Raw genomic sequence first — 25018 nt, 5'->3', positions numbered from 1 at the left:
GGGCCTCTTCTGTCATGTTCAGGATCCCAGTTCCGATGAATGGTCGAGATCTGAAAGGCTTCTCTCTCCCTTTGCAGAGATGCTACCAGAACGGTTAAGAATTTCCAGCATTTTCTATTTGATGTCAGATTTCCAGCACCCACAGTATTTTCCTGTTGGGTTACGCTCACTTGTATACAATATTAAGATGTAATCTGATTGAAGTGTTTGAAATGTTAGGAAGGATTTTATAGGGCAGAGATAGCTTTTAAACAAATTCGTCTGGTGGGGAATCGAGAACTAATGGACACAATATTTAAACTCAGGCTCAGCTTTTTAGGACCAAAACAGGAAAACACATTTTCACAAAAAAAAAAGCTAGTAGAAACTTGAAACTTTCTGATCCCAAATTGCGTGGATGCCAGGACATTCGGAACTTTCAAGACCGAGCTGGATTTTTGTTCGGTGGCAATATCCGCGGACATGCATCAAGGGTGGGTTCATAGTGTGGAGGTACAGATTAGCCATGTTCTAATTGAACACAAAGGGAGGCTGGAGGGGCTGAATGGTCTACTCTTGTTCCGAAATCTCTCCTGGTATTGTCATGCTAATAAGCGGTCGCTAATTGAAGGAAGGTTTTGTTGTAGCAGGCAAATCCAGTCTCATTTACTTCCCATTCAAATACCAAATATCAATGATTTCCATGTATGAAGAGAACATTAATCAGTGCTTTTAAGTAATAAAAGCGAATGCCTCCAAATGTAACCTTTATTATCCGTTCCTTTGTTCTTTGTTGTTCTTGTCATCAAAAAAATTGTATAACCGCATAAATATAAGTTATCTCCCAGTTGCACCCACTTACATAAATGCAACTTTACAAATAAAGGTTATCCACGAGATACATTTCTAAGTCGTTATTAACATTTACTCAACTCTTCAATATTGTACAAATGTTCAGGCTCAGCCCGGCTCCTGCACAGCAGCACGTCAGTATTTTAAATCATTCAAGGTGCATTTATCTGTTTAATTCCATAGATTACAGCCAGTATTTAAGAATCCTTTCTCCATTTTACATCGACCTCAAAAGGGCACACCGGAAACATAATTATATGACATTAAGATGTAAAATATCATGCCCCCAAGCAGTAAACATAGTCTAATAGCGATAATTAATAGTTTCTGGGTAATACACATTTGTATTATTCACTATCCTCCCTCCACAGATACTGTCAGACCTGCTGGGATTGTCCAGGATTTTCTGTTTTGGTTTCAGATTCCAGCATCCACAGTAATTTGCTGCCATTCTATATTATGTACTATCCACTGCTTTTGAAAGGGTTAACTGTGGGTTGTGTTCAACGAACAACTACTCGTTTCTGAAGTACTTTTTCTGGCGGATGGTTTGGTGTCCACACGAATATCACTGACAGACTGACAAAGCTCAGTAATTGTCCCTTTACTGTGATCACCATGAGACAATTAATCCGATCTCTGGGGGAGCGGGGATGGGTAGAAAATACAAACGGTTTTCGCGCTGACGTGCAACAAGGGACTCGGATTTAACGCCGGACCTCGTTAAAATCTGCATTTCGGAACATTTGTCCAGTTGTGCAAAATTACAGTTGAGGTGGCGCCAATGGATGAGAAAAGGGCGCAACGCGAAGTATTAGAGCAGATTAAGGAAACGAGTAGGTCTCTGGAGGCGGCGGTGCTTTAAACGTAGCGTCCTGGTGGTGCGCAGATTGCCTTGCCTTGAAGGCGCCACCTCTGGCGCTCCCTCTGCCTGTTTGGAAAGGACATTAATTGCCCCTTTTCTGCTGCAATTAAACATCACCAGGGACGCCTATCCCGTAGAGACGGGAGTGGGGAAGAGTTTGATTGGGCGAAGCAAATAACGGTGCACCTTCCTGCTATAAGACCAACAAACATCCGTCCAGCCCACAGTCATCTCATTGGTTACCTTTAGGTTATTTAAAATACAAATGATCAACTTACCAAAGTATAATTGATAAGCCCACGGAGTGTGAGCTAACCCACACAAAAAAACAAGTCTTTTTCATTGATGGTAAATAGAAGTGTAAAACAAATCTCTGTTTTATTATTTTGACTGAAAAACAAAACAGTGGAAATGCAAAATGGAAGAAAAGTCTTTGGAGAAATTTACCCGAATAGAATGGTGGAATTGCCAATCCGCACTTCTGGCAAAAAACAACCAAGAGTTGACAGAAAGGTACGCACTCCTGCCCAACTAATGTTTAAAATTGTCCCTCAGTAAAGAGGAGAGGCGAGTGAGATTTCTCTTTTCAAATTGATGGTTAATGTTGGTATTAGTTATGCTTCATATTTCTGAAGAAGTAAACTCCCAGTTAACATGTAGATTTCTCCATGGTGACACCGAATGTTTTAGGAAAACCTGTACTTTTAATATAACCTTAGGTTAGCTAGAAACGGACAAATCCGCCATCGAGTTAAAAGTAAATTACTGTAGATGCTGAAATCTGAAACATAAACTGGAAAATACAGGACAATCTCAGCAGGTCTGACAGCACCTGTAGAGAGGGAATGGAGCTAACGTTTCGAGTCTGGATGACTTTTTGATTCAGCTTTGACAAATAATCATCCAGACTCGAAACGTTAGCTCCATACCCTCTCCACAGATACTGTCTGACGTGCTGAAATCTGAAAGTTGAGTGTGGGGTTGATATTTTCGTTTCGATTCTCCTTCTTTGTCCACTTCTGAATGCTGATTATTGCTGTATTTAAATAACATACACATTTTAATATTTAAATTATATTTAGTAAAAATTACTGCTTTTTATTATCTTTAAATTGCTACTCTCCTGCGTTGTGCAGAAGGATCACCAGAAGGTCCACGGGACGAATTCGCAGGTGACCATTTATTCCCAAGCAGCAACCAACACACCAGACTCAGGTACAGGCAACAGGTTTTAATCCAGTCTTTGGACACACAGATGTACATCGTGTCATCTTTATTCAAAACTCAGACCGCTTTGTTTTTAGCATTCGTGACTATAGATGAAACAGTGTGGCAGGACCTGGCAGATTGTACATCGAGTCTACACCAGGAATCTTCAAATGAACCCGCTCCGCAGGTGAGTGTCGCGGCTGCGTGGTTCTCATTCACCTTTATCGTGTGTGTGTGTGAGTGAGTTAGTGAGTGAATGTGTTGCTGCCAGAGAGCGAATGGCTGTGTGGGGATGGCTGTGTGGGGAAGTGTGAGTAGGTGAATGCCCCAGTGTGTGATTCAGAGTGAGTGAGACAGTGAGAATTGGAGCTGCCCAAATGAGAACAAATGTGAAAGCCTGATTTGGGGGAATGAATGATCATCAGGGAGTGTGCATGTGAATTAGAGTGTACGTGTCTGTGTGCATAACTGAATGAGTGAAGTTGCGAGAGTGTGCAACGGAGTGTACTAAATAGGTGAGTATTCATGAAGGAGATTGTGTGGATGTGTGTCTGTGAGCCAGCTAATATATGTAAGGGTGCTGTGAATATATGAATAGGAGAAGGTATTTATAAAAATGCATGTGAATAAATAGCTAACCCAGAATGAGTGACTGAGTGTCTGAATGACTGGGTTCTTTATTCTTTGTGTGAGAGTGAGTGGCTTCACCGATTTGTTCCAGAGCAGAAGGAGGCCATTTGGTCCATAGTGTCTGTACTGGTTCTCTGAATGAGAATGTCACCGAGTCCCTTTCCCCCACCTTCTCCCCATAACCCTGCACATACTTTCTTTATGGATAAATCTAATTCCGTTTGATTTCCTTGATTGAATTTGCCTCCATCACACTCTCAGACTGCATTCTAGACACTAACCACCCACTGCGTGAATGTTTTTCCTAATGTTGATGTTGCTTCTTTTGCCAATTACTTTAATTCTGTGCCCTCTTGTTCTTGATTTTTTCACAAGTGGGAACAGTTTCTCCCTATCGACTCTGTCCAGACCCTCATGATTCTGAACACCTGTCAAATCTCTTCTCAGAATTCAAAATTCTCCAAGGGAAACAGTCCCAAATTCTGCAATTTGATTTGATTTGATTTATTATTGTCACATGTACTGGTATGTAGTGAAAAATATTGTTTCTTGCATGCTATACAGACAATGCATACCATACATAGAGAAGGAAGGAGAAACTGCAATGTATCATTTCTGCACTCTCTGTCTCCAAAAAACAATTCAAATTAAAATTGAATCCAATTCATGGTCCCCAAAAATTAGTGCAAGGTCAAGCTAACAAAAGCAGGCATTACAACTCATTTTAAGCCTGATCCTACTCTTGATCATAGCCAAAAGGCTGAAAAACAATCAAACTATTTATTTTTTGAAGGTATCTTTTCAGCTATTGTTTTTCCTGGAGCATTTATTTGGCCTAGATCTGCTTTTACCCAATTGAATGGCTTTCCACCATGTAACTACTCTTACTCTGGATTTTTCTTTGTCCTTTTCCATTGCCAACCAAATGAAACAATGAGAACCATTCCTTACATGTTCTCCTAGTGACACTCTGTCCACATGGCTCATCTCATTCCCAGGAACCAGGTCTGGCAATGCCTCCTTTCTCATTGGACTGGAAAAATACTGTTGTAGAAAATTCTCCTGAATATATTCTAGAAACTCTTGCTCCTCGGCGGCCTCATGGCGCCGAGGTCCCAGGTTCGATCCCGGCTCTGGGTCACTGTCCGTGTGGAGTTTTCCCCGTGTTTGCGTGGGTTTCACCCCCACAACACAAAAATGTCCATACTGGGTGGATTGGCCACACTAAATTGCCCCTTAATTGGAACAAATGAATTGGGTACTCTAAATTTTTAAAAAAAGTTCCCCATTATAACTACTTTAGGGGCTTTTCACAGTAAGTTCATTTGAAGCCTACTTGTGATAATAAGCGATTTTTGTTTCATTTCATTTATAATTCCTGCACCTCTCTGTAATTTCCTTGAAAATTTGTTCCTTTACATCCTTCCTTTTTTTAAATATAAATTTAGAGTACCCAATTTTATTTTATTTTTTTCCCCAATTAAGGGGCAATTTAGCATGGCTAATCCACCTAACCTGCACATCTTTGGGTTGTGGGAGTGAAACCCACGCAGACACGGGGAGAATGTGCAAACTCCACACAGACAGTGACCCAGGGCCGGGATTCGAACCCGGGTTCTCAGCCCTGCAGTCCCAGTACCAACCACTGCCCCATGTGCCGCCATCTGTTTACATTGTTCCTACTAGTTGGTTGCCCATAAGCTACACCAAGCAAAACTGGTCCGGTATTTATAGGTCTGATTTCCCTCAGTGCCGGTCCTATGTCCCAGGAAGCTAAAGCTGTTTTATCCTCCTTTTTCTAAACTTACTTGGGTATGTTACTGGGATCAATCCGGGATTACTACTTTTCAAATCCTGTTTGCCATTTTCATAACTCAAACCCTAAATTCTGACTGCAGCACCACATCCCTCTTTGTACCTTTGCTGTTTGCACCAATGTGGACCACAACTGCTGCCTGTCCACCCTCCCCACTCAGGGTGTTCTGCAGCCTTTGAATAACATCCTTAACTCTGGTCCCAGGGAGGCAACACGCCACCATCCTGGATTCATGTTTGCAGCTACAGCAATACCTATCCCCATAACTGTTGAATCACCTATCAGTAGGCTAATTCTGTGTAAGTAGTTTATTGATTCAGTTTGTGTATGTGTGAGAGTAAATGGCTTATCTATGTTTGCGAGTGCTTTATTCTCTGTGTATATGCAAATATAAGTATGTGCACAAGCCATCGCTTTTGTCTTTTATTCTGTTTAATTATTCTGACCATGTTATTATTTCAAATTGGAAAAATAAATTCCATTGTACAGATTAGACAGATGTGAGAAATCACATTTAAAATATGTTTTGTTAAAATGTTCATTTCAGAAAGAATATTTAATTATCCCTGATTATGCATGTTTAAATTATGGAATACATGACAAAAATAAAAACAAAATCAAGTGATTTTGACCCTCCTGCTTCCTAATTGTATTTATTCAGGTTGATGGTAGTTATAGTCTTTGTCAGTTAAAAGTGTTTGGCTTTGAGGACCACCAACTGGGAAAGCTGCTGAGTGATGACGGAGATTAATATACGTAACCAAATGAAGTTTAGTTTCAAGGACCTTTAGCCTAACACATTTCTATTTTCACATTTATCTAATATCAGTGTTACACACAGCATGAAAATAACATGTAAAATTAAATTGTCAACAGATATTCTGAGCAATCGATCCTTCATTCCAATCCAGTACAGCAGCAAAAACTCAAATATTTTGAAGATTATAATTTGAACATGCATCAGAATTAAAAAAACATAATTGATCTTCTAGTTCTGTCTAAATGTTGCAGGAGAATTATCAGTCTATCAGTGCCTAACACAGAAAGCACATGGGACAGTAAAACTGAAAAAAATCAAATTCCTAAACATTGTGAGGCGACTTTCCCTTGTATCACTCATTCTCCAGAAACAATGAAAATGGAAAGGGTTAGAAATCATTTATGCCAGGTCTGCATCTCCACTATCCAGTACAGTACTGCATTTCCAGCATAGCCTTGAGGATGCCTGAATAGGTGTGCAAACATTATGAATGAAAGGAGGTGGCAGGTGAAGTTCACAGCTGCTGTGCTTTACCTTCTGCTGCTTCTGTCTCTGGGGTGCTCACACACAGTGCTGCTGAGGGTCTGGGCAGTGGATGGGGGCAGTGGCAACGTAATCATGCAAACTCATTGCTGACATGTTTTTCTCCTGGTGCTTTGCTTCATAGCATAAAGTTTGGGCCTAGAGACCCTGTGCAGCAGCTGTAGAAAGGCTCCAGAGGCTAGTGGCTAGGAATGCCACTCCAGGCTTGTCATGCCTACAGCTAAAATCTTGTTTCCTCCCACCTATTCGAAATGTAAGCTCTTGCCAGGTGAGAACCTGTGCCAATGGTAGAAACCATTGTTCTTTCTGTCTCTTATAGGTGTAGTCAGGTGCTTTTTCTCACTGGTGCCTAGTGATGATGAGAGAGGTAAATTGGCCCTGTATGTTAAGTTTTATTGTCACTGCATTCTAAGTGGACTGTATTTTTAAAAAATATTTTTATTCTCCATTTTCACATTTTCCTTCAAAATTTACACCTCCCCCAACAAGCAGTAAACAGTAACAAATACAAAGTCAATACCCTTAACATCAACAAGGATACCATCCTCCCACCACCCCAACCAACGGCCCACCTGTCAATATATGCATCAAATAAAACAAACCCTCCCAGGGTGGAAAAAAAAAACAAAGGAGAAAAAGGAAAAGGAGTCCGGAATCGCCCATAGTCACCATTAACCTAGAGTCCCCCCCGACACTCAATGCCATCCAGCCTCCGAAAGAGTACCATAAATGACACCCAAGAGTTGCAAACCCCCCCCCCCCCCCCCACTCCAACTCCTCCCCTCCACTTCCTCTTGTAAAACTCCTCCCCACAACTTTCCACCCCGGCTAGACTCCTCGGACCCTGTTCTGCCAGGCTCCGATGGCCGCAGCCTCTCTCCCGACCTCACCCCTGTTCACAGGCCGGCTTAAACCGGCCAGCGTAGAGGCACCCGTCCGGGTCTCTTTCCCCCTTGCCCGGCCCCAGGAAAACCCAGAAGTCCCCTTTAACACGCAAACCCCGCATACACACCCACAACCCAAAGAACCCTCATTATGACTGAAAGTTCCATTTCTTTCCTTGTCCAAACATACACAACTCCTGTAGCCCATTCACCAGCACACAGTGGAATAAGAAAGAAAAAATACAGTCATGAGGCTACATCGGTACATGACCATTTCTCAATTCTGCCACAGTCCTTCTGCCTTTGCCAACTCTTCCGCTGCTTCCGCCGTCCCAAAATAAAAGTCCTTGAACTTGTTGGTTACCCTCAGCTTCGCTGGATATACAATGCCGCACTGCACCTTGCTAATGTACAGTGCCCTCTTCACCCGGTTGAAGGCAGCCCGCCTCCTCACCAGCTCCACAGTAAAGTCCTGGTATACATGTATACCAGCTCCAGCCCACTGCACCACCCGCTTCTGCTTAGCCCAGCACAGGACTTTCTCATTTACACTGTACCTACGGAAGCACAGAGTCACTACCTTTGGCGGCTCACTCGCCTTTGGTACAGGCCTCCACGACCGATGAGCCCGATCCAGCTCATATCGGGAGGGATCCTCCCTCTCCCCCAATAGTTTTGCCAGCATCGTGGCAAAATACTCAGTCGGCCTCAGTCCTTCAACTCCTTCGGGCAGCCCCACAATCCTCAAATTCTGTCGCCTGGATCTTTTTTCCAGGTCTTCCATTTTGCCTCGCAGATCCTTGTTAATCTCCATAACCTTCCGCATCTACTTCCCCATCGAGGTAAGTTGATCACTGTGCTGCAATAATGTCTCTTCCACTTCCTTCAGCTCCTCACCTTGCTCCCGCACCTCTGCCACTGCGCTCAATACCGCCGTCCTCACCGGGGTAATCGCTTCCTCCACCAGCACTTTCAAAACCGCCCCCATCTCCTTCCTCATCATCTCCATGTGTTTTGTGAACTGCCTTTCGAATTCCACGGCCATCACCTTAGTTATTTCTTCAGCCGTAAGCAATGCGGCCTCCCCTGGTGATCCAGCCTCCATTTTCTTTACCGACCCCGCGGTGACCTTTCCAATCCCAGACGGACTTTCAACTGCTTTTTTCACAGCTTTTTTTTTAACTGATCCTTAACATTTCCCTTCCCTGTGCTTTCTCCCGACTTTTACTGCCTTCGCTGCGCTTAGGACCGGGCATTAACCCCCGACAATGCCGTTCCCGAACGGGAGCCCTCCAACGTGCGGCTGCCTCCCGCCCGTCATCACCGGAAGTCCCTAAGTAGACTGTTTAACAAATTAATCCACGTAATGATTCTATAATTTGTTCAACTAATGATAGTCATCAGGGAATACCTATTCTGGGCTCAGCGAACTGTATAAATAGGAACAGCGCTTGCGAAAAGGATGGTAATATTTTGAGCCATTATATTTAAATGTGGCATTGTGATTTTGATTTTTTTTTGACTTGTGGGACGCAGTAATCACATAAAGAAAATGTTGTTAGAATGACCAGTTATGAGGGCAGCACGGTGGCGCTGTGGTTAGCATTGCTGCCTCACGCCGCCGAGGTCCTAGGTTCGCTCCCGGCTCTGGGTCACTGTCCGTGTGGTGTTGGCACATTCTCCCCTTGTTTGTGAGGGTTTCGCCCCCACAACCCAAAGATATGGAGGGTAGGTGGATTGGCCACACTAAATTGCCTCTTGAATTAAAAAAAATGAATTGGGTACTTTAAATTTATTGTTTTTAAAAACAATGACCAATTTTGTCGTGAAATAAATTAGATAATTCTTACGTTAATGCCACATTTCACTGTGCATATGCCAGTAAATCATTCAACCACTGTATGTGATTGAAGTCCCCTTGACTACTGTCCCTTGTTACAAGGACATCTAATTTCCTAATTTATACAGTACATTACATTATCACTACCATTTGGTGGCCTGTAAACAACTTCTATCAATGTTTGTGCCCCTTGCTGTTTCTTAGCCCCATCAAAACTGATTCTGATATAAGATCCCCTCTCACTAATGTACTGATCACATTCTTTATTAACAGTGCTACCTCACCTTTTGTCCCTTTTTGCCTATCCTTCCTAACTGTCAAATACCCTTGAACATTCAGTTCAGATTCAAAGTTCTTGCAGCCTGAATGAACGAAAGCGGGGGCTGCAGGGTGAATGAACAAACTGACCATGTCATTGTGGTACAGAAAGCGATTCAAGCAGGGGGAGTTAGTAGGAATTAAATAGTAGTATGGGACAGTATAGTAACTGAGATAGACACAGTTTTCTGTAGCCAAGAGTGAGAGTCCAGGCAGCTATGCTGCCTACTGGTGAAAAGGGCTGGAGAGGAATTTTCACTGGGAGGGGCAGATTAAGGGATAATCTGAGTGTGGCAGGATGGGACAGATTGTAGAAATTTAAGAGTATGCGAGCAGTTAAAGCCAAAGGTTGCAAAAATAATTAGAAGACAGAATTAAAGGAATTCTATCTGAAAGCACAAAACATTCACAACAAGGTCGATTAATTGACAGCTCAAATGGAAGTAAACAGGTATGATTTAATTGCCATTACAGAGATGTTGCTGCAAGGTGACCAAGGCTAGGAGATGTATGTTCAAGGTTATTTGACATTTCGGAAGAGTCGACAAAAGGGAAACGGAGGTGGGTAGCATTGTTGATAAAGGATGAGATTGGTATATTAGTGGCAGAGGACCTTGGATCAGAAGATCAAGATGTAGAGCCAGTTTGGCTCTATTAGAGATGGTTTTCTCGAACAGTACACTGAGGAACCAAATAGAGAACGGTCTATTAGCAATCTAGCACTGTACAATGAAAAAGGTTTAATTAAAAGTTTAATTGTAAAGCAGCCTCTAGGGAAGACCCTAATATGATAATTTTATATTAAATTTGAAAGTGATGTACTTCAATCCGAAACAAGGATCTTAAATCTAAACAAAAGTAACTACAAATATATGAGGGGAAAATTGGCTGTGGTAGATTGGGAAACTATGTTAAAAGATATGATGATAGATAGGCAATGGCGAGTATTTAAATAATTAATACATTGTTGACAACAAATTTACATTCCTTTGATGCACAAAACTCCAACAGGAAAATACAGCCATGGCTAACAAGAGAAGTTAAAGGTTGTATCAGATCAATGGAAGAGGTTTAGAACTTGCCAAAAAACGTAGTAAGCCAGAGGATTGGGAAGATTTTAGAATTCAGCAAAGGAGGACCAAAAAAATATTTGGTACTCTAAATTTTTTTTTTTTTAAAAGGGGTGGCTGTAGAGATTGTGGATGCTTTGGTGACCACCTTCCAAAATTCAGTAGGTTCTGGAACAGTTCCTGCATTTTGGAAGTGGCACATGTAACCTCACCATTTAAGAAAGGAGGGAGAGAGGGCAGCAATGGCGCAGTGATTAATACCGCTGTCTCACGGCACCAAGATCCCAGGTTCGCTCTGGGTCACTGACCGTGTGGAGTTTGCACATTCTCCCCGTGTTTGCATGGGTTTTGCCCCCACAACCCAAAGATGTGCAGGCTAGGTGAATTGGCCACGCTAAATTGCCTTTTAATTGGAAAAAATGAATTGGGTACTCCAAAATTTATATTTAAAAAAAAGAAAGGATGGAGAGAGAAAACAGGGAACTACAGATCTGATAGCCATACATCAGTAGTAGGGAAATGATAGTATCTATTCTAAAGATGTGACAACTGGATGCCTAGAAAATAATGGAAGGATAGCACAGAATCAACATAGATTTATGAAAGGGAAATCATGTATAATTGGCAAACCTGTTAGAATTAGTTTGAGGATGTAATCAGCAGAATAGATAAGGGGGATCGAGTGGATTTGGTATTTCTGATTTTCAGAAGGCTTTCAATAAAGTCCCACACAAGAGGTTAGTAAGAAAAATTAGATCAAACGGGATTGGAGGTTGAGAACTGATTAACACACAGAAAACAGAGTCAGTAGAAATGGGTCATTCTCAGGTTGGCAGGCTGTGACTAGTGGGGTAACACACGGATCAGTGCTTGAGCTCTAGCTATTAACAATCCATATAAATAATTTGGATGTGGGGCCCAAATGTAATATTTCCAAGTTTGTTCATGACACAATACTAGGTAGGAATGTGAGTTATGAGGAGGATGCAGAAAGGCTTCAGGAGTTTTAGAGAGGCAAAGTGAGTGGGCAAAAGCATGGCAGATGGAATATAATGTGGAAAAATCTGAAGTTATCCACTTTTGTCCGAAAAACAGAAATTTCTTAAATGGTGAGAGATTGGGAGATCTTGATGTCCAAAGGGACCTGGGTTGTCTTGTTCATAAATCACTGAAAGCTAATATGCAGGTGGAACAAGCAATTAGGAAGGCAAATGTTATGTTGGCCTTCATTGCAAGAGCATTTGAGTACAAAAGTAAAGATGTCCTGCTGCAATTGTACAAAGCCTTGGTGAGACCCCAAGAACAGTGTATAGATTTGGTCTCCTTACCTAAGGAAGGATATATTTTTCACAGAGGGAGTGCAATGGATGTTCACCAGACTGGTTCCTGGGATGACTGAATTGTCCTTTGAAGACCGGTTGAGGGGACTGGCCTGTATTGTCCAGAGTTCAGAAGCATGAGAGATGGTCTCATTGAAAATTACCAAATTCCTACAGGGCTCAACAGGGTAGATGCAGGAAGGATGATTCCCCTGGCTTTGGGGGGGGGGGGGGGGGGGGGGGGGGGGGGGCATAGATCGTGTAACTAAAATAAACTTCAAAAGTTAGCTTCATGTTTTTAACAAAATTCAAACTGATCATTAGTAATTTCAAATCCATCAGTTGAAACTGAACTGTTTAATTTCCTTTATTGCAACTGAAGTGAGTACATACATTTTTTACATTATTGTGCGAAAGAGCTTCTAAACCTTAAGCATAACCTTTTGACAGCAGCAGCATGTTCTCTTTTGAGGAGTTTGATTTGCTTGTTGAAAGATGATTTTAAAAAAGTGACATGCTTCTCCATCTCAAGGGTTCCATAGAATCTCTACAGTGCAGAAGGAGGCCATTCGGCCCATCAGGTCTGCACCAACCCTCCGAACAGCACTCTACCTAGGCCCACACCTCTGCCCTATCTCTGTAACCCTACGCATTGATCATGGCCAATCACCTTTGGACTGTGGGAGGAAACCGGATCACCCAGTGAAACCCATGCAGACATGGGGAGAACATGCAAACTCCACACAGTCACCCAAAACTGGAATTGAACCCGGGTCCCTGGCGCTGCGAGGCAGCAGTGCTACATGACCATTTTTGGAGGATCCCACTATGCTTGTAATTGTTCTCATTATGAGTAAATAACATAACTACACTTGAGGTATCTATAATTTACTCAGTGACAACCCCATGGAATGCATAGTTGCTGGCAGTGAGTTAAACTTGCAGTCAGAATGCCTTATCTCAATTACATCAGTAAGATGGGGAGATGCCGGCATTGAACTGGGGTGAGCACAGTAAGAAGTCTTACAACACCAGGTTAAAGTCCAACAGGTTTGTTTCAAATCACTAGGTTTTGGAGCACAGCTCCTTCCTCAGGTGAATGAAGAGGTAGGTTCCAGAAACATATATATAGACAAAGTCAAAGATGCAAGACGATACTTTGAATGCGAGCATTTGCAGGTAATTAAGTCTTTCCAGATCCAGAGAGAGGGGTAACCCCAGGTTAAAGAGGTGGGAATTGTCTCAAGCTATAATACCAAGCATGCAAGCGAAACACAGCTGAGACTAAGCAAAAGTGATCCTACATGGATTATTAAAAAAGTAAATTGGAAGTGACAGAAAGAAGAAAAGTATAAATCCTTCAGAGGAAAAACAGAAAGGATTCATTGGGATGAATTTAAGAAAATGCAGGACACATTGAAAGGATAATCAAAGTGTGTGTGTGGGAGGGAGGGGGTGCGAGGGTGGGGGGGGGGGGATGAACTGTATTTTATTGTAATTTGACATTCACCTCCTTCCCAAAGCTTTCAGTAAGGGTCACTGGATAAGTCAATAACAGGAATTCTAGATTCTTCCCTGTACTAACCCAATGTATGGTAGCCCTGCTGCCTCACAGCACCAGGGACCCAGGTTCGCTTCCAGCACTGGGTGACTGTTTGCAGTTTGTACTTTCTCCCCGTGGCTGTGTGGGTTTCCTCCTGGTGCTCTGGTTTCCTTCCACTCCCTCTCCAATGATGCTCAGGCTATGTGGGTTGGCCATGATAAAATTGCCCCTTAGTGTCCAAAGATGTGCATGTTAGGTAGAGTTACAGGGCTAGGGTGGGGGAGTGGACTGAGGTAGGGTGCTCTTTCAGAAGTCGTCGCAGACACGATGGGCCTAATGGCCTTCTTCTGCACTATAGGGATTCTATGGAAAGGGTCAAAATCTCGGAACATTCATAACTATCGGAATTGAGGAGCACCTTCTAGGAAGCTTCAAGGTAAAAGGGTCCGCCATCACCACCTATTATCTTTATTAGTGTCACAAGTAGGCTGACATTAACACTGCAATGAAGGGCAACTAGGAATGTGCAATAAATGACTTTAAAAAACACCATCCATGATTGGAGCTACACAACACGTAGGCAGAGGTGGCACCGGGAGACTGAGTGAGCAGTTTGATTGCAGTCGACCAGAAAATGATGGATGGCTGAAAGTACACTAGTCTCTGTGATACCTCAGGGCCTGGTGCAAAACCGTGCTCCAGAGTGCGCGGAAACTGAATGGTTTTTAACTTCCCACCGAGTCTGTAATTCATGAAAATTTGACAAAAACAACTAGAAGCTGTGGGAAGAATGAATTGAACCCGTGATGCCTGAACTCGATGTGGGCGCTTCCTTATTTAGACAGTTTGCGTCAGATAAATCTGGGCACACACGGGCTGTGGGGTGTGATAGAAATGCTGTTTGGAATCAGTGCCAAGCCTCAGGAACAGAGGCCGGGTTAATCTTTGACTGTGTTTCAATGTGAAGGTATTTGCTGGCTCCAGGTGAAACGTGGTTGGCTCGCGTGGCTGGCCTATTGAATTGAAGCAGACTATACAGTGGCTGCTGCGGAGAGCGAGTGGCAGTCAGTGAAACGCGTGCAATCCAGACACTCACTGCAGTGCTTCCAATTATTGATCAACATTATCATTACCAGACAGACGCTACTCCACATCGAGTTCAGACTTATTGCGGGACAGCGCGCTAGGGGGGCCTGATCACTCCGAGGTGGAGACTCCTTGTCATTCCTCCGGAGTTTTGCTCTTTCAGTCAGACTGATTGCTGCTGTGTTTACGTGAACAGAAAGAGAGAGCAGATAGTTTGCCTTGGGCTGGTGCTATTTACAAACACTAACAGACCCTCTTTTAGACAAATAACAGACCAACAGCATCTCTGCCAATGGCACTTCAAACCTGTTACATGCCATTTCCTCAGTGGAGATTTGAATTCCAGGTATGTTTGCTTATGCATTTATTTGTGTTTAGGGTTCTGCCTAGTAAATATATATATTTACGCCCATTTACATATGCTTCAGTATGTATACTTTGCCCAAAGGTAGGGTCCTGCCTGCTGATACTTTAAACTGGGTGGTTTTGCATAGCATTAGTGGTTTGTCCTTTTTTTTCACTCTCTGGGAATAAGGCGAGGAGGCGAGAAAGGGGGACGAAACCCGCGCCCTTCTGAACCACACGCTGGCCATCTGAGCCTATATCTATGCACAGTTAAATATACACACAGCAGAAATTCGAATTACTGGACTGTTTTCACATAACACACATGCGATGGCATTTCAGACAAGCCAAGGGTAATGAGCCAGAGGACGCGGTCCAATTCCCTTTAGAAAATGAGGAGAGTGATATAAAGGTTTCGCGAGGTAGTTCCAGAGTGTGTGGCGGAGGGGCTGAGCTGCTGATAGTGGAGCAGGGGTAGTCTGGAGGAGGTGGCAGAGAAAACTGAGTCTGTGATGGCACCTGGAAAACACGGGGAAGAATCCAAACAGCAATTCAACTAACCTTGACTAAATATATCCGTCAACACATAAACCACCTTAAAACTTCCTTGTATTAAACAATACCAGGGGTAAACTGCAATCATTTTTTCCGGAGGAATGCGATTTCATAACAGGCATTCTTTTCTTTTTTGCAGAATCAACCATTGGAAGAAGCATCGGACTTTGACCTGCAAGATTTCAAGGATGTTGGTATGATGATGTGCGGTAAGTGCATTGGATGTCACTGTGGATCTGTGAAGCGACCAGAAAGCACACCGTTTTAGAGGAATCGCCGCGATTTCACATTAATGCTGATCCCATGTCCTCATCAGTGGTTGCCATAGGCTACGAGGGAACACACTGATTAAAGTTAGAACAATGGGTCATGTTTCTAAAAAGAAACCCACAGCATGCCTGGACTCGCTGCTCCATTAAACAGGGTCATTTTATGACCGCTTTCCAAAGGTCAGAACATTAAGGTGGTTTTAAAGGAGATGTTTCTGATAGTATGACAGAGCTATTCCCAGTTAGCCCTGATCTTTCTTAGCACACTCCTACGCACAAACTTGACCTATTGTTAACATAATCCCGGGAGCACAAGCGACAAGCACCTTCCTCCTTGTCACACTAATTCCTTTCAGAGCTTTTCACGGAACCCTGTAGTTAGCGAGGAACGTGGAGCAGCCCCAGCACTGACTGGAGCACAGTCATTATTGCGATTAATTATTGCAGAACAAAAGAGACCTTTCTAATCCATAACATGCAGATTGTTTATCAGGTTGCTCACTCTGCCTGTACTGGAGTGAAACCAGTGACAAACTGCCCCAATTTCAGCTGCAGCAAGTGTGCAGAGTGCTGCTCCAGGCACATTCCAGTTCACAGACCACAGTAAATAAAAATAAACAATGCGCAACTCGGGTGCACATATCGACACAAGGTTATTTATTTTGCTGGATGCATGCTGTTTGCCCTATAATTTTCTAAGGCCAGCAGCAAACAGCATTTTCCTCTTGTTCCATCCCCTCAACCACCAACACTGGCGTCACTGGACTTCCTTAACACCCCCTAGCGATACATTTAGGAAACAGGTGCAGAAAGAAACCAGCCTTTCCTCACGTCTTAATAATACTCCCATCCAATCGCACATCACTGAAGGATGTCATTCGGCCCATCGTGCCTGTATCGGCTCATTGAAATAGAGATTCAAGGGCAGCACGGTGGCGCAGTGGGTTAGCCCTGTTGCCTCAGGGCGCCGAGGTCCCAGGTTTGATCCTGGCTCTGGGTCACTGTCCGTGTGGAGTTTGCACATTCTCCCCGCGTTTGCGGGTTTCACCCCCACAACCTAAAGATGTGCAGGGTAGGTGGATTGGCCATGCTAAATTGCCCCTTAATTGGAAAAAATGAATTGGGAACTCTAAATTTATTGTAAATAATAATAAGAATCTTTATTAGTGTCACAAGTAGGCTTATAACAATGCAATGAAGTTACTGTGAAAATCCCCTAGTCGCCACACTCCAGAGTCTGTTCGGGTACACAGAGGGAGAATTCAGAATGTCCAATTCACCTAACAAGCACATCTTTCGGGATTTGTGGGAGGAAACCGGAGCACCCAGAGAAAACCCACGCAGACATGAGGAGAACATGCAGACTCCGCACAGAGAATGACCCAAACCAGGAATCAAACCCGGGACCCTGGTGCTGTGAAGCAACAGTGCTAACCACTGTGCTACCGTGCTGCCCACTACTTTATCAAAACCTATCATGGTTTTTAACACTCCTGTTATTTCTCCCTTCTGAGTAAAGCAACATCTTTTCTCACCTCTTCACACCATCAAATTCTCTTATACCTGGAACTATACTGTTAAATCTGCTCTACTCCCTTTTCCAAGACCTTGCAGCTGCTGCTTGTGGCTACACCCACCAGGAGATCTGTTGTCATGGTGTGCCTCACTCACCATCCTCACACATCCACAGTAGCTCATCTGCAATCACTCTGCAATGTCCCTCATCCAACCAAGCCTATGTGGACCCCTCTTTCTGCTGCCCTCCACCTTGCCCTCTTGAACGGATCTCTGCAGCTTTTTAGCTTTGATCAAATGGCCAAAATGCTGACATTTTCATTTCTGGATGTCACTTTATAGAATTCCTTTTCTTTGTGAACCTTAAAGCACTTTTAGTTAGTTTTTATGATCTGTACATGGGATTTTTAATGTGCATTTTATGACCCACATTTCAAAAGCCTCTACTTTCTTCCACAGATCTTTCTTTATTATCCAAGTTTCTGAGGAGTACAGAATCTAGCATCTTATGAGTTTTGTCCTTGTTACAAACCTAAGTATTCTTGTTTTTAACAAGACCTTTACATTCATTCTAAATTGCAGTGCCTAGAAATGGGCATAGTACTTCCTGCAGCTTTCCTGTGGCTGACAGATAACCAATGACTTTCAAGATTCACCAGAATGTCCTTGCTTTTAAGTTCTATGCCTCTATTTATCAATCCATGTATTCCATTTGTTACAGCTATTTTCACTATTGTTCACAGACCCAACATCGTTGATGCAGCCCATGTCCATGACTGATGCAGAACTCCCGCTTTCTGACTATGTGTCTGATCTAGAAGCGTGTATTTCATCTTCAATCCCAGGTGTGCATGACTCTCTGATGGAGATGAATCTGCAGACAGACAACTCGCAAACACCTGAGCAATTTTGGAAGGATGTGGCAGAAGAAAATCAAAAAGCTCTAGGAGATGCTCTGGAGGAAAATGAACATGTAAGAAAAATCTCCTACTAAGACAGATTTGTATGAAATGCTAAAGAACCAATGGATTTATATATATTATGCACAGTATTATGGGAACATCTTGACCATATCGGCAGCAGAGGTTCAAGAATAAATGCAAGCTCTGCCAACAATGCCCACATCTTGAGAAGCAATAACTTAAAACCATCATGCTTATTAAGAAAGCTAGCTGGTCCTTGCTAAATATCCGTGTATGTACAAGTTTCACATATTTAGCACGACTGGCTAGCTTTGTTGAGCAAGTGCAACTGTATTTTCTTTCTATTGAAAATATTTGAAAAAATATGATCTTGCAGAACTTGCACAAATTTTATAACTGTTTATTAAATAAAATTACCTTTTTTAAAGAACAGAATTCAAATATATAGTCTATTTATATTCATTTACAACTGCCGGTGTAAACTGCTGTAGCTCCTCTAATGACTGAAACTCAATTAGAGTTATAATTACGCCCATTTATAATTTTTTAAACTTTTGACGATAATCATGAAATGGTAGTAACATCAGAATACATAAGTCCAGCGATGGGAGGCTACTGTTCTATTTGGTAGAGCAAAGAATGTTAAAAACAGATAACAGATGCCAGATAGGTATCTGAATTGAACTAACCAGCAGACATTCAGAAATTTATGGGGTAATCGATGATATTTGTTCAGAAAATGATGCAAGGATAGCCCCAACAATGACGGGCCTGTCAGTTTTATTGTCAGTGGTGGGCGAGCTTCCAGAAACAATTATCTGAAAGAGAGCTAGTAGCTACATGAAAAAGTGTGGGTTGATTAGGAAGAGCCGGCTTGGATTTCTAAAAGGGAAATAGCTTGCTGGAGTTTTTTGAGGAGGAAACAGAAAGGATCGATGAGGATAATGCTGTTGATGTGGTGTACATGGACCTTCAGAGGACATTCGATACAGTGTCACATAACAGGCTTATAAGAAGTTGTAGCTCATGAAATAAAGGGGCAGTAACAATGTGGATACAAAACTGGCTGATTAATAGGAAGCAGAGAGTCATGGTCAATGAATATTTTTTGGGCTGGATGATGTATTATAGTGGTGTTTTCCAGGGGTCGATATGGGAACTTTGCTTTTCCTGATATGTATTAATGATCTAGATCCTGGTGAACGAGGGACAATTTCAAAGCTTGCAGATTACATGAAACTTGGAAGTATTGTAAAATGTGAAGAGGACAGTGTATAACTTCAACAAGACATATATAAGTTGGTGGAGTGTGCAGATAGATGGCAGATGAAGTTCTATGTGGAGAACTATGAGGTGATGCATTTTGGTAGGAAGAACATGGAGAAACAATATAGAATAAGAAGTAAAATTCTTAAAGGGGTGCAGGAGCAGAGGGTGTATATGGGCATGGATCATTGAAGGTGGCAGGACAGGTGGAGAGAGCAGTTAATAAAGCATACAGTACTCTGGGCTTTAGTAATAGGGCATAAAGTACAAGAGCAAGAAAATTATGTTGAAGTTATGTAAGAAACTAGTTAGATCTCAGCTGGAATGTTATGTACAGTTCTGGACACCACACTATAGGGAGGATTTGAAAGCATTGGAGAAAGTGCGAAAGTGATTTACAAGAATGATTCCAAGGATGAGAAACTTCAGTTATGCGGATAGATTGGAGAGACTGTTCTCCTTGGAGAGAAGAAGGCTATGAGGAGATTTGATAGAGATGCACAAAATCATGAGGAGGCTGGAGAGAGTAGATGTGGAGAAATTGTTCCCAATCGTAAAAGGATCAAGAATGAGAGGGCACAGATTTAAAGCGATTTTCAAAAAAGCAAATGTGATGTGAGAAACAACGTTTTCACACAAGAAGTTGTTTGGGTCTGGAATGCACTGGAAGTATGGTGGAGACAGGTTCAATTGAGACATTCAGCAGGACGATGTTGGTGCAGGGTTATGGGGAAAAGGCAGGGGAATGGCACTAAGCCATGATGCTCATTTGGAGAGCTGGTGCAGACACGATGGGCCAAATGGCCTCCTTCTGCACTGTAACAATTCTGGGATTCTGTTATTCAGCATGGATCCATTAAAAGCACTATTTATTGATCCAATTTAATAGAATTTTTGAAAGTAATCAATTAGGTAAAGAGAATCCAGTAGATGTAGTAAAGATTGCTTTTCAGAGGTGATTTGATAAAATATCTAAAAAATTTAGAAGCTTGGCATAAGTAGGAATATAGTAGCATAGAAAGTGATTGGTGAACAGGAGACAAATCATTGCTGTAAAAGGGTTACTGGAACTAGAAAAGATTTGGAACTGATGTGTCAGTGCTGGGTCCCTTTTTTATTTTTTGGTGTATACAGATCATTTAGACATGGATCATGGATATAGGCAACACTATTTTGCTGATAGCAAAGAAGGAGAGTGTTTGACAAACATTGAAGAGGACTGTTCAAACAATTCAAGAATGCATAAAGTTGTTTGTGGAATGGGAGACATGTTAAATGGCGTTGAACGTGAAAATTGAATATACACTCAATGGAAATGTTGAAGAATGTGACTGAATTGGCAGACTTTGGGGTCAAATATTACCTTCTCTAACTGCACAAATGCTAGTAGTTAAAACTCCAAAATGGCCAGGAAATGTTGGGTTTTATGAATAGGCAAAGGGTAGAAGGATAAAAAAAATGATGAATTTATGTAAAATACTGGTTCATCTACAGTTTTAATATTGTGGGTGGTTTTGTAAAAAGGATATTAAAGCCATAAACACCATTCAATGTGAATTACCAGGGTGATGCCAGATGTGGGAAACTATAGTTTTGAGAAGGAACTTGAGATGCTGGGGCTATATCAACTTGGGCAAAAAAGGACGGTACGGTGGCACATTGGTTAGCACTGCTGGTTATCACGGCGCCAAGGTCGCAGATTCTATCCCGGCTCTGGGTCACTGTCCGTGTGGAGTTTCCACATTCTCCCCGTGTTTGCGTGGGTTTCGCCCCCACAACCCAAAGATGTGCAGTGTAGGTGGATTGGCCATGCTAAATTGCCCCTTAATTGGAAAAAAATGAATTGGGTACTCTAAATTAAAAAACAGCTTGAGCAAAGAAGATAACAAGAAATCCAATCAATGTTTTTAAATTCAAAGTTTTGATAGAATGAATACATATCACAGAATCACAGAATTGTGCAGTGCAGAAGAAGACCATTTGTGTCTGTAACAGCCCACCAAATGTGCATTATGACTTAGTGCCATTCTCCTGCCCTTATTCCTACTCAAGTAATCATCTCATGCCCTCTTGAGTGCCTTGATTGAACCTGCCTCCATTACACTTCCAGACAGTTTATCCTAGACCAGAACCACTCACTGTCTGGAAGATGAAAGGAAAGATTTGAATTGTTTTGACACAGAGTTGTTATGACATGGAATCCTCTGCCGGAAACAGTGATGGAAGCAGAATTCCAAATAATTTAAAAAATGGAAGATAAATATTTGTAAAAAATAAGAGTGCAAGGAAAGGCAAAGGAACAAGATGAGGGGGAAAGCTATTTTAGAAGAACAGCACAGAGGAGATGACCAAATAGACTTCTTATGTTTTGCAAAATTCTATGATTCTATCTTTCCATCATGATTTTCAGAGAAACTTAAAGTGAAATTCAAATTTCTGATTATCTGAACATAATGCGATGGATCATATTCTCATTTACTTTTGCGGTTAATTAGTGTTTTCTATTGTAGCTGCAAGTCACTTTAAAGAGAAAACAATATGAAATTGTATCACTGAAGGAAAGAAATGTCCAACTGAAAGAACTTGCCAGTAAGGCAAAACATCTGGCTTCTATACTTGATGTAAGTATTATAAACGGTTATAATATAATTTCCATTTTCATGACAGGAGCATGGTTTATTTAAACATTTGCACATGTCTGCTCAAGTGTCTGCTCAATGATGGGATCCACACATTTAAAGGGCCAATCGTGTTTAAGACTATAGAGTTAGGGTGTGCATATGTGTACTGGTTTCAATACTAGCCAGGTTCTCTTTCACATACAGCAGCACAGTTAGCACAGCAAAACCTGACCTTTGTCTTCAGAAAACTCTCTGATCACAGCTACACTAATCATTTAGCACTCCGTTTGTGACTAGCAATTGATCCATTGGTGAAAACAATACAACAAATCATTCTTTGCCCTTTTAAGGAACGTAAGTACAAAGTAAACTGCAGATTAGGAAAGGACTTCAAACATGTTCCATTGGTGAACTAGGAAGAACCGTAGGGTACAGGTGCACATCTACTGTGACATCAATGCCAAAATTAACAATATAACCCACTTCCTTACCTGACTCCATGCAATTTGTGAATCTTCCTAGAAGAAGCAGTCTACACTCACACATTTTAACACAGTACAATGTATAATAACTCCATTGTGGTGTCTGATTTTAAAAAGCACTCCTTGTGAGTTTCTGGACACGTTACTTGCTCAGAAACTATGAAGGCCTGCACTCAAAACCTTTAAATGTACCATTTAAATGTGAACTTCTGCACATGCTCGTAAGCATTTTTGCCCTAAGCTTTCTCTTAAATTTGAAAGTCTGAATTGAATTAAGGCAATATAAACAAGGGTACCTCCAACTGTAAACTGACACTACCATTACTGAATGAAGACTCTCGGCCACTGTATCACTGCAAATTGATCAGATTTGCACCCCTTTCAATTTTGCACATTTCAGGCAGAAAATAAATGTTCAACTAATGCAAAAACATTTTATATCAGTTTCAAAGAGAACTTTTGGTGTCAATGCCTTTTGGTGGTACCCTGATCACAGCAAGGAATGATTAATATATATTAGTAATAGTTGTATTATTACCATTACCCCACATAATAATGATCTAGAAAATAACAGATTTGCTTCAGTGAAATGTAGATGTGATTCCTCTGCATCAGCTGATCCAATAATTCATAACTTTATTTCTGGATGAATAAAGTGGAACATGATAGTTCATCATGTTTCATCATAACAAATTAAATTCCGGTTAAAATATCCAGAAATTGGCAATCACCATACTTCGATATATTACATAGAACAATACATAGTTTGCAAAGGAGAAATAACAAAAACAGAAATTAAAAAAGAACAAGATGGAAAGAGTAAAAGTATGGAGTGGAATGCAGACACTGTGGCTGAAGTTTAACTCGGATGGTAATAGTAAAACAGCCTGTTTTACACCCTGTGCGGTCTTCTTTACAAGTCAATGGAAAGAAAATCTGCCCGAGCATACAGCAGCCTGCTCATTCGCTATTGCCCAAGATGTATTTATGTCCCACAGGCTTTGTCCATGAGCAGCAACACAGGTGGTCAAGTGGTATTGCTCCACTACTGATGAACTACAATATTGTAACTACCGAATCTTCCCATCTGTCACGTATATATGGTGGGGTGCAATTGTAAGCAAGATACCTCAAGCAACTAACTCATTAAGGAATTGTTACTTCTTTCTTTTACCAGAAGCTAATGAAGCAGGAATACCAGAATGGCAGTGACACCATGTCTGAGATCTTCCCCTCAAAATCCTCAGCTAAGCGCCAAAGAGTCGAGGGCACATACTTTGACAACCAGGACTGTGATAAAGTGGATGAGATTTTAAGAGACATCTCAGAAAAATGCAACGTAGCCTTGCAAACATTGAATGACAAAGACTCTAAACATTTTAGGGCAAACCATTACTCGGAAGAAACAAGTTATAATGAACACCAGGAAGCCATCAACATGTATGGATGTTTCAATGGGCTCCAAACATCTATGACTTGCAACCCAGCCAGTTTAGATACCAGTGAGCTGGATAATGATATGTCTTTCAGGACTTCAATTCGTGATCACTGCACAATAAGAACATTAGCTTTTCCTCAGGGTAATGCATTTACCACCAGGACTCCCAGTGGTGGTTTTAAATTTCGATGGATTCCCAGTTGATTGGGATGATCAGCTAACTACACTGACCAGTGGGGACTTTATTAACTGTACTTTTAGCAAATATCTTACATGAAGGAATTCCATGCAACACCTTTGCACTGCCAGCACTTAGAAAATTAAATCTTCCCCAAAAGGCATTATATTTCAGGTCACTAAATATTTCAAAGTCATATATAAATATGGTTTCCTTGTTTGTATATATTGTATTAAAATATGGCACAACAAATATACATTTTAGCTTATTGTCTCATCTTTATTTATAGAAAATTATATATGCACTGAAGCAATCTACAAGCCATAGCCTTCAGGGTTTAAAATTTCTTCAAAAGAAAATGTTATTTCCTGTATATGGCTATTTTAATTTGGAAGACATGCTTAAAAATGATAGCATGGTGATTGATCAATGATAGAGAAAAGGGGATTGATCAACAATAGTGATGGAGAGGAGAAGGGATTGATCAATAATTAGTGAGAATTGTGGGGGGCATACTGGGATGAATTAAGTGGTAAATGATTGTGGTGAATAGTTGGATTTTGTTTGCTTATCACCATGATTGCAGGGCAACTACATCAAACTGCTATCTATATCATCTGGACTTGGCTATAGAGGAAATAGCTCAGGATTTTACATGATAAAAGTTTACAATTGTTGTTGAAAACTTACCACTATTCTTAGAATTCCCTCT

The 25018-nt window shown here is 41.5% G+C and overlaps 1 protein-coding gene across 1 annotated transcript; it reads left to right on the top strand.

Moving 5' to 3' along the window:
• The first annotated feature begins 14858 nt into the window (after positions 1 to 14858).
• LOC119963717 (multicilin) lies at positions 14859 to 24474 on the top strand. Its single transcript, XM_038793029.1, has 5 exons — positions 14859 to 15060; positions 15754 to 15823; positions 18142 to 18371; positions 22098 to 22208; positions 23868 to 24474. Exons 1-5 carry the CDS (start codon positions 15007 to 15009, stop codon positions 24330 to 24332), a joined length of 930 nt encoding a protein of 309 aa, XP_038648957.1. The 5' UTR covers positions 14859 to 15006; the 3' UTR covers positions 24333 to 24474.
• Positions 24475 to 25018: the final 544 nt, after the last annotated feature.

The sequence above is a fragment of the Scyliorhinus canicula genome, chromosome 3 (assembly GCF_902713615.1).
Source record: "Scyliorhinus canicula chromosome 3, sScyCan1.1, whole genome shotgun sequence".
NCBI lineage: Eukaryota > Metazoa > Chordata > Chondrichthyes > Carcharhiniformes > Scyliorhinidae > Scyliorhinus > Scyliorhinus canicula.
The sequence above is the reverse complement of the archived record's forward strand: the minus strand, read 5'-3'. Positions and strand labels throughout refer to the sequence as shown.

Coding starts and splice junctions, on each gene's coding strand:
- LOC119963717 (XM_038793029.1), top strand. CDS start 15,007: ATGGCACTTCAAACCTGTTACATGCCATTTCCTCAGTGGAGATTTGAA. Junction 15,061..15,753: donor AGTGGAGATTTGAATTCCAG/GTATGTTTGCTT, acceptor TCTTTTTTGCAG/AATCAACCATTGGAAGAAGC. Junction 15,824..18,141: donor TGTTGGTATGATGATGTGCG/GTAAGTGCATTG, acceptor TATTGTTCACAG/ACCCAACATCGTTGATGCAG.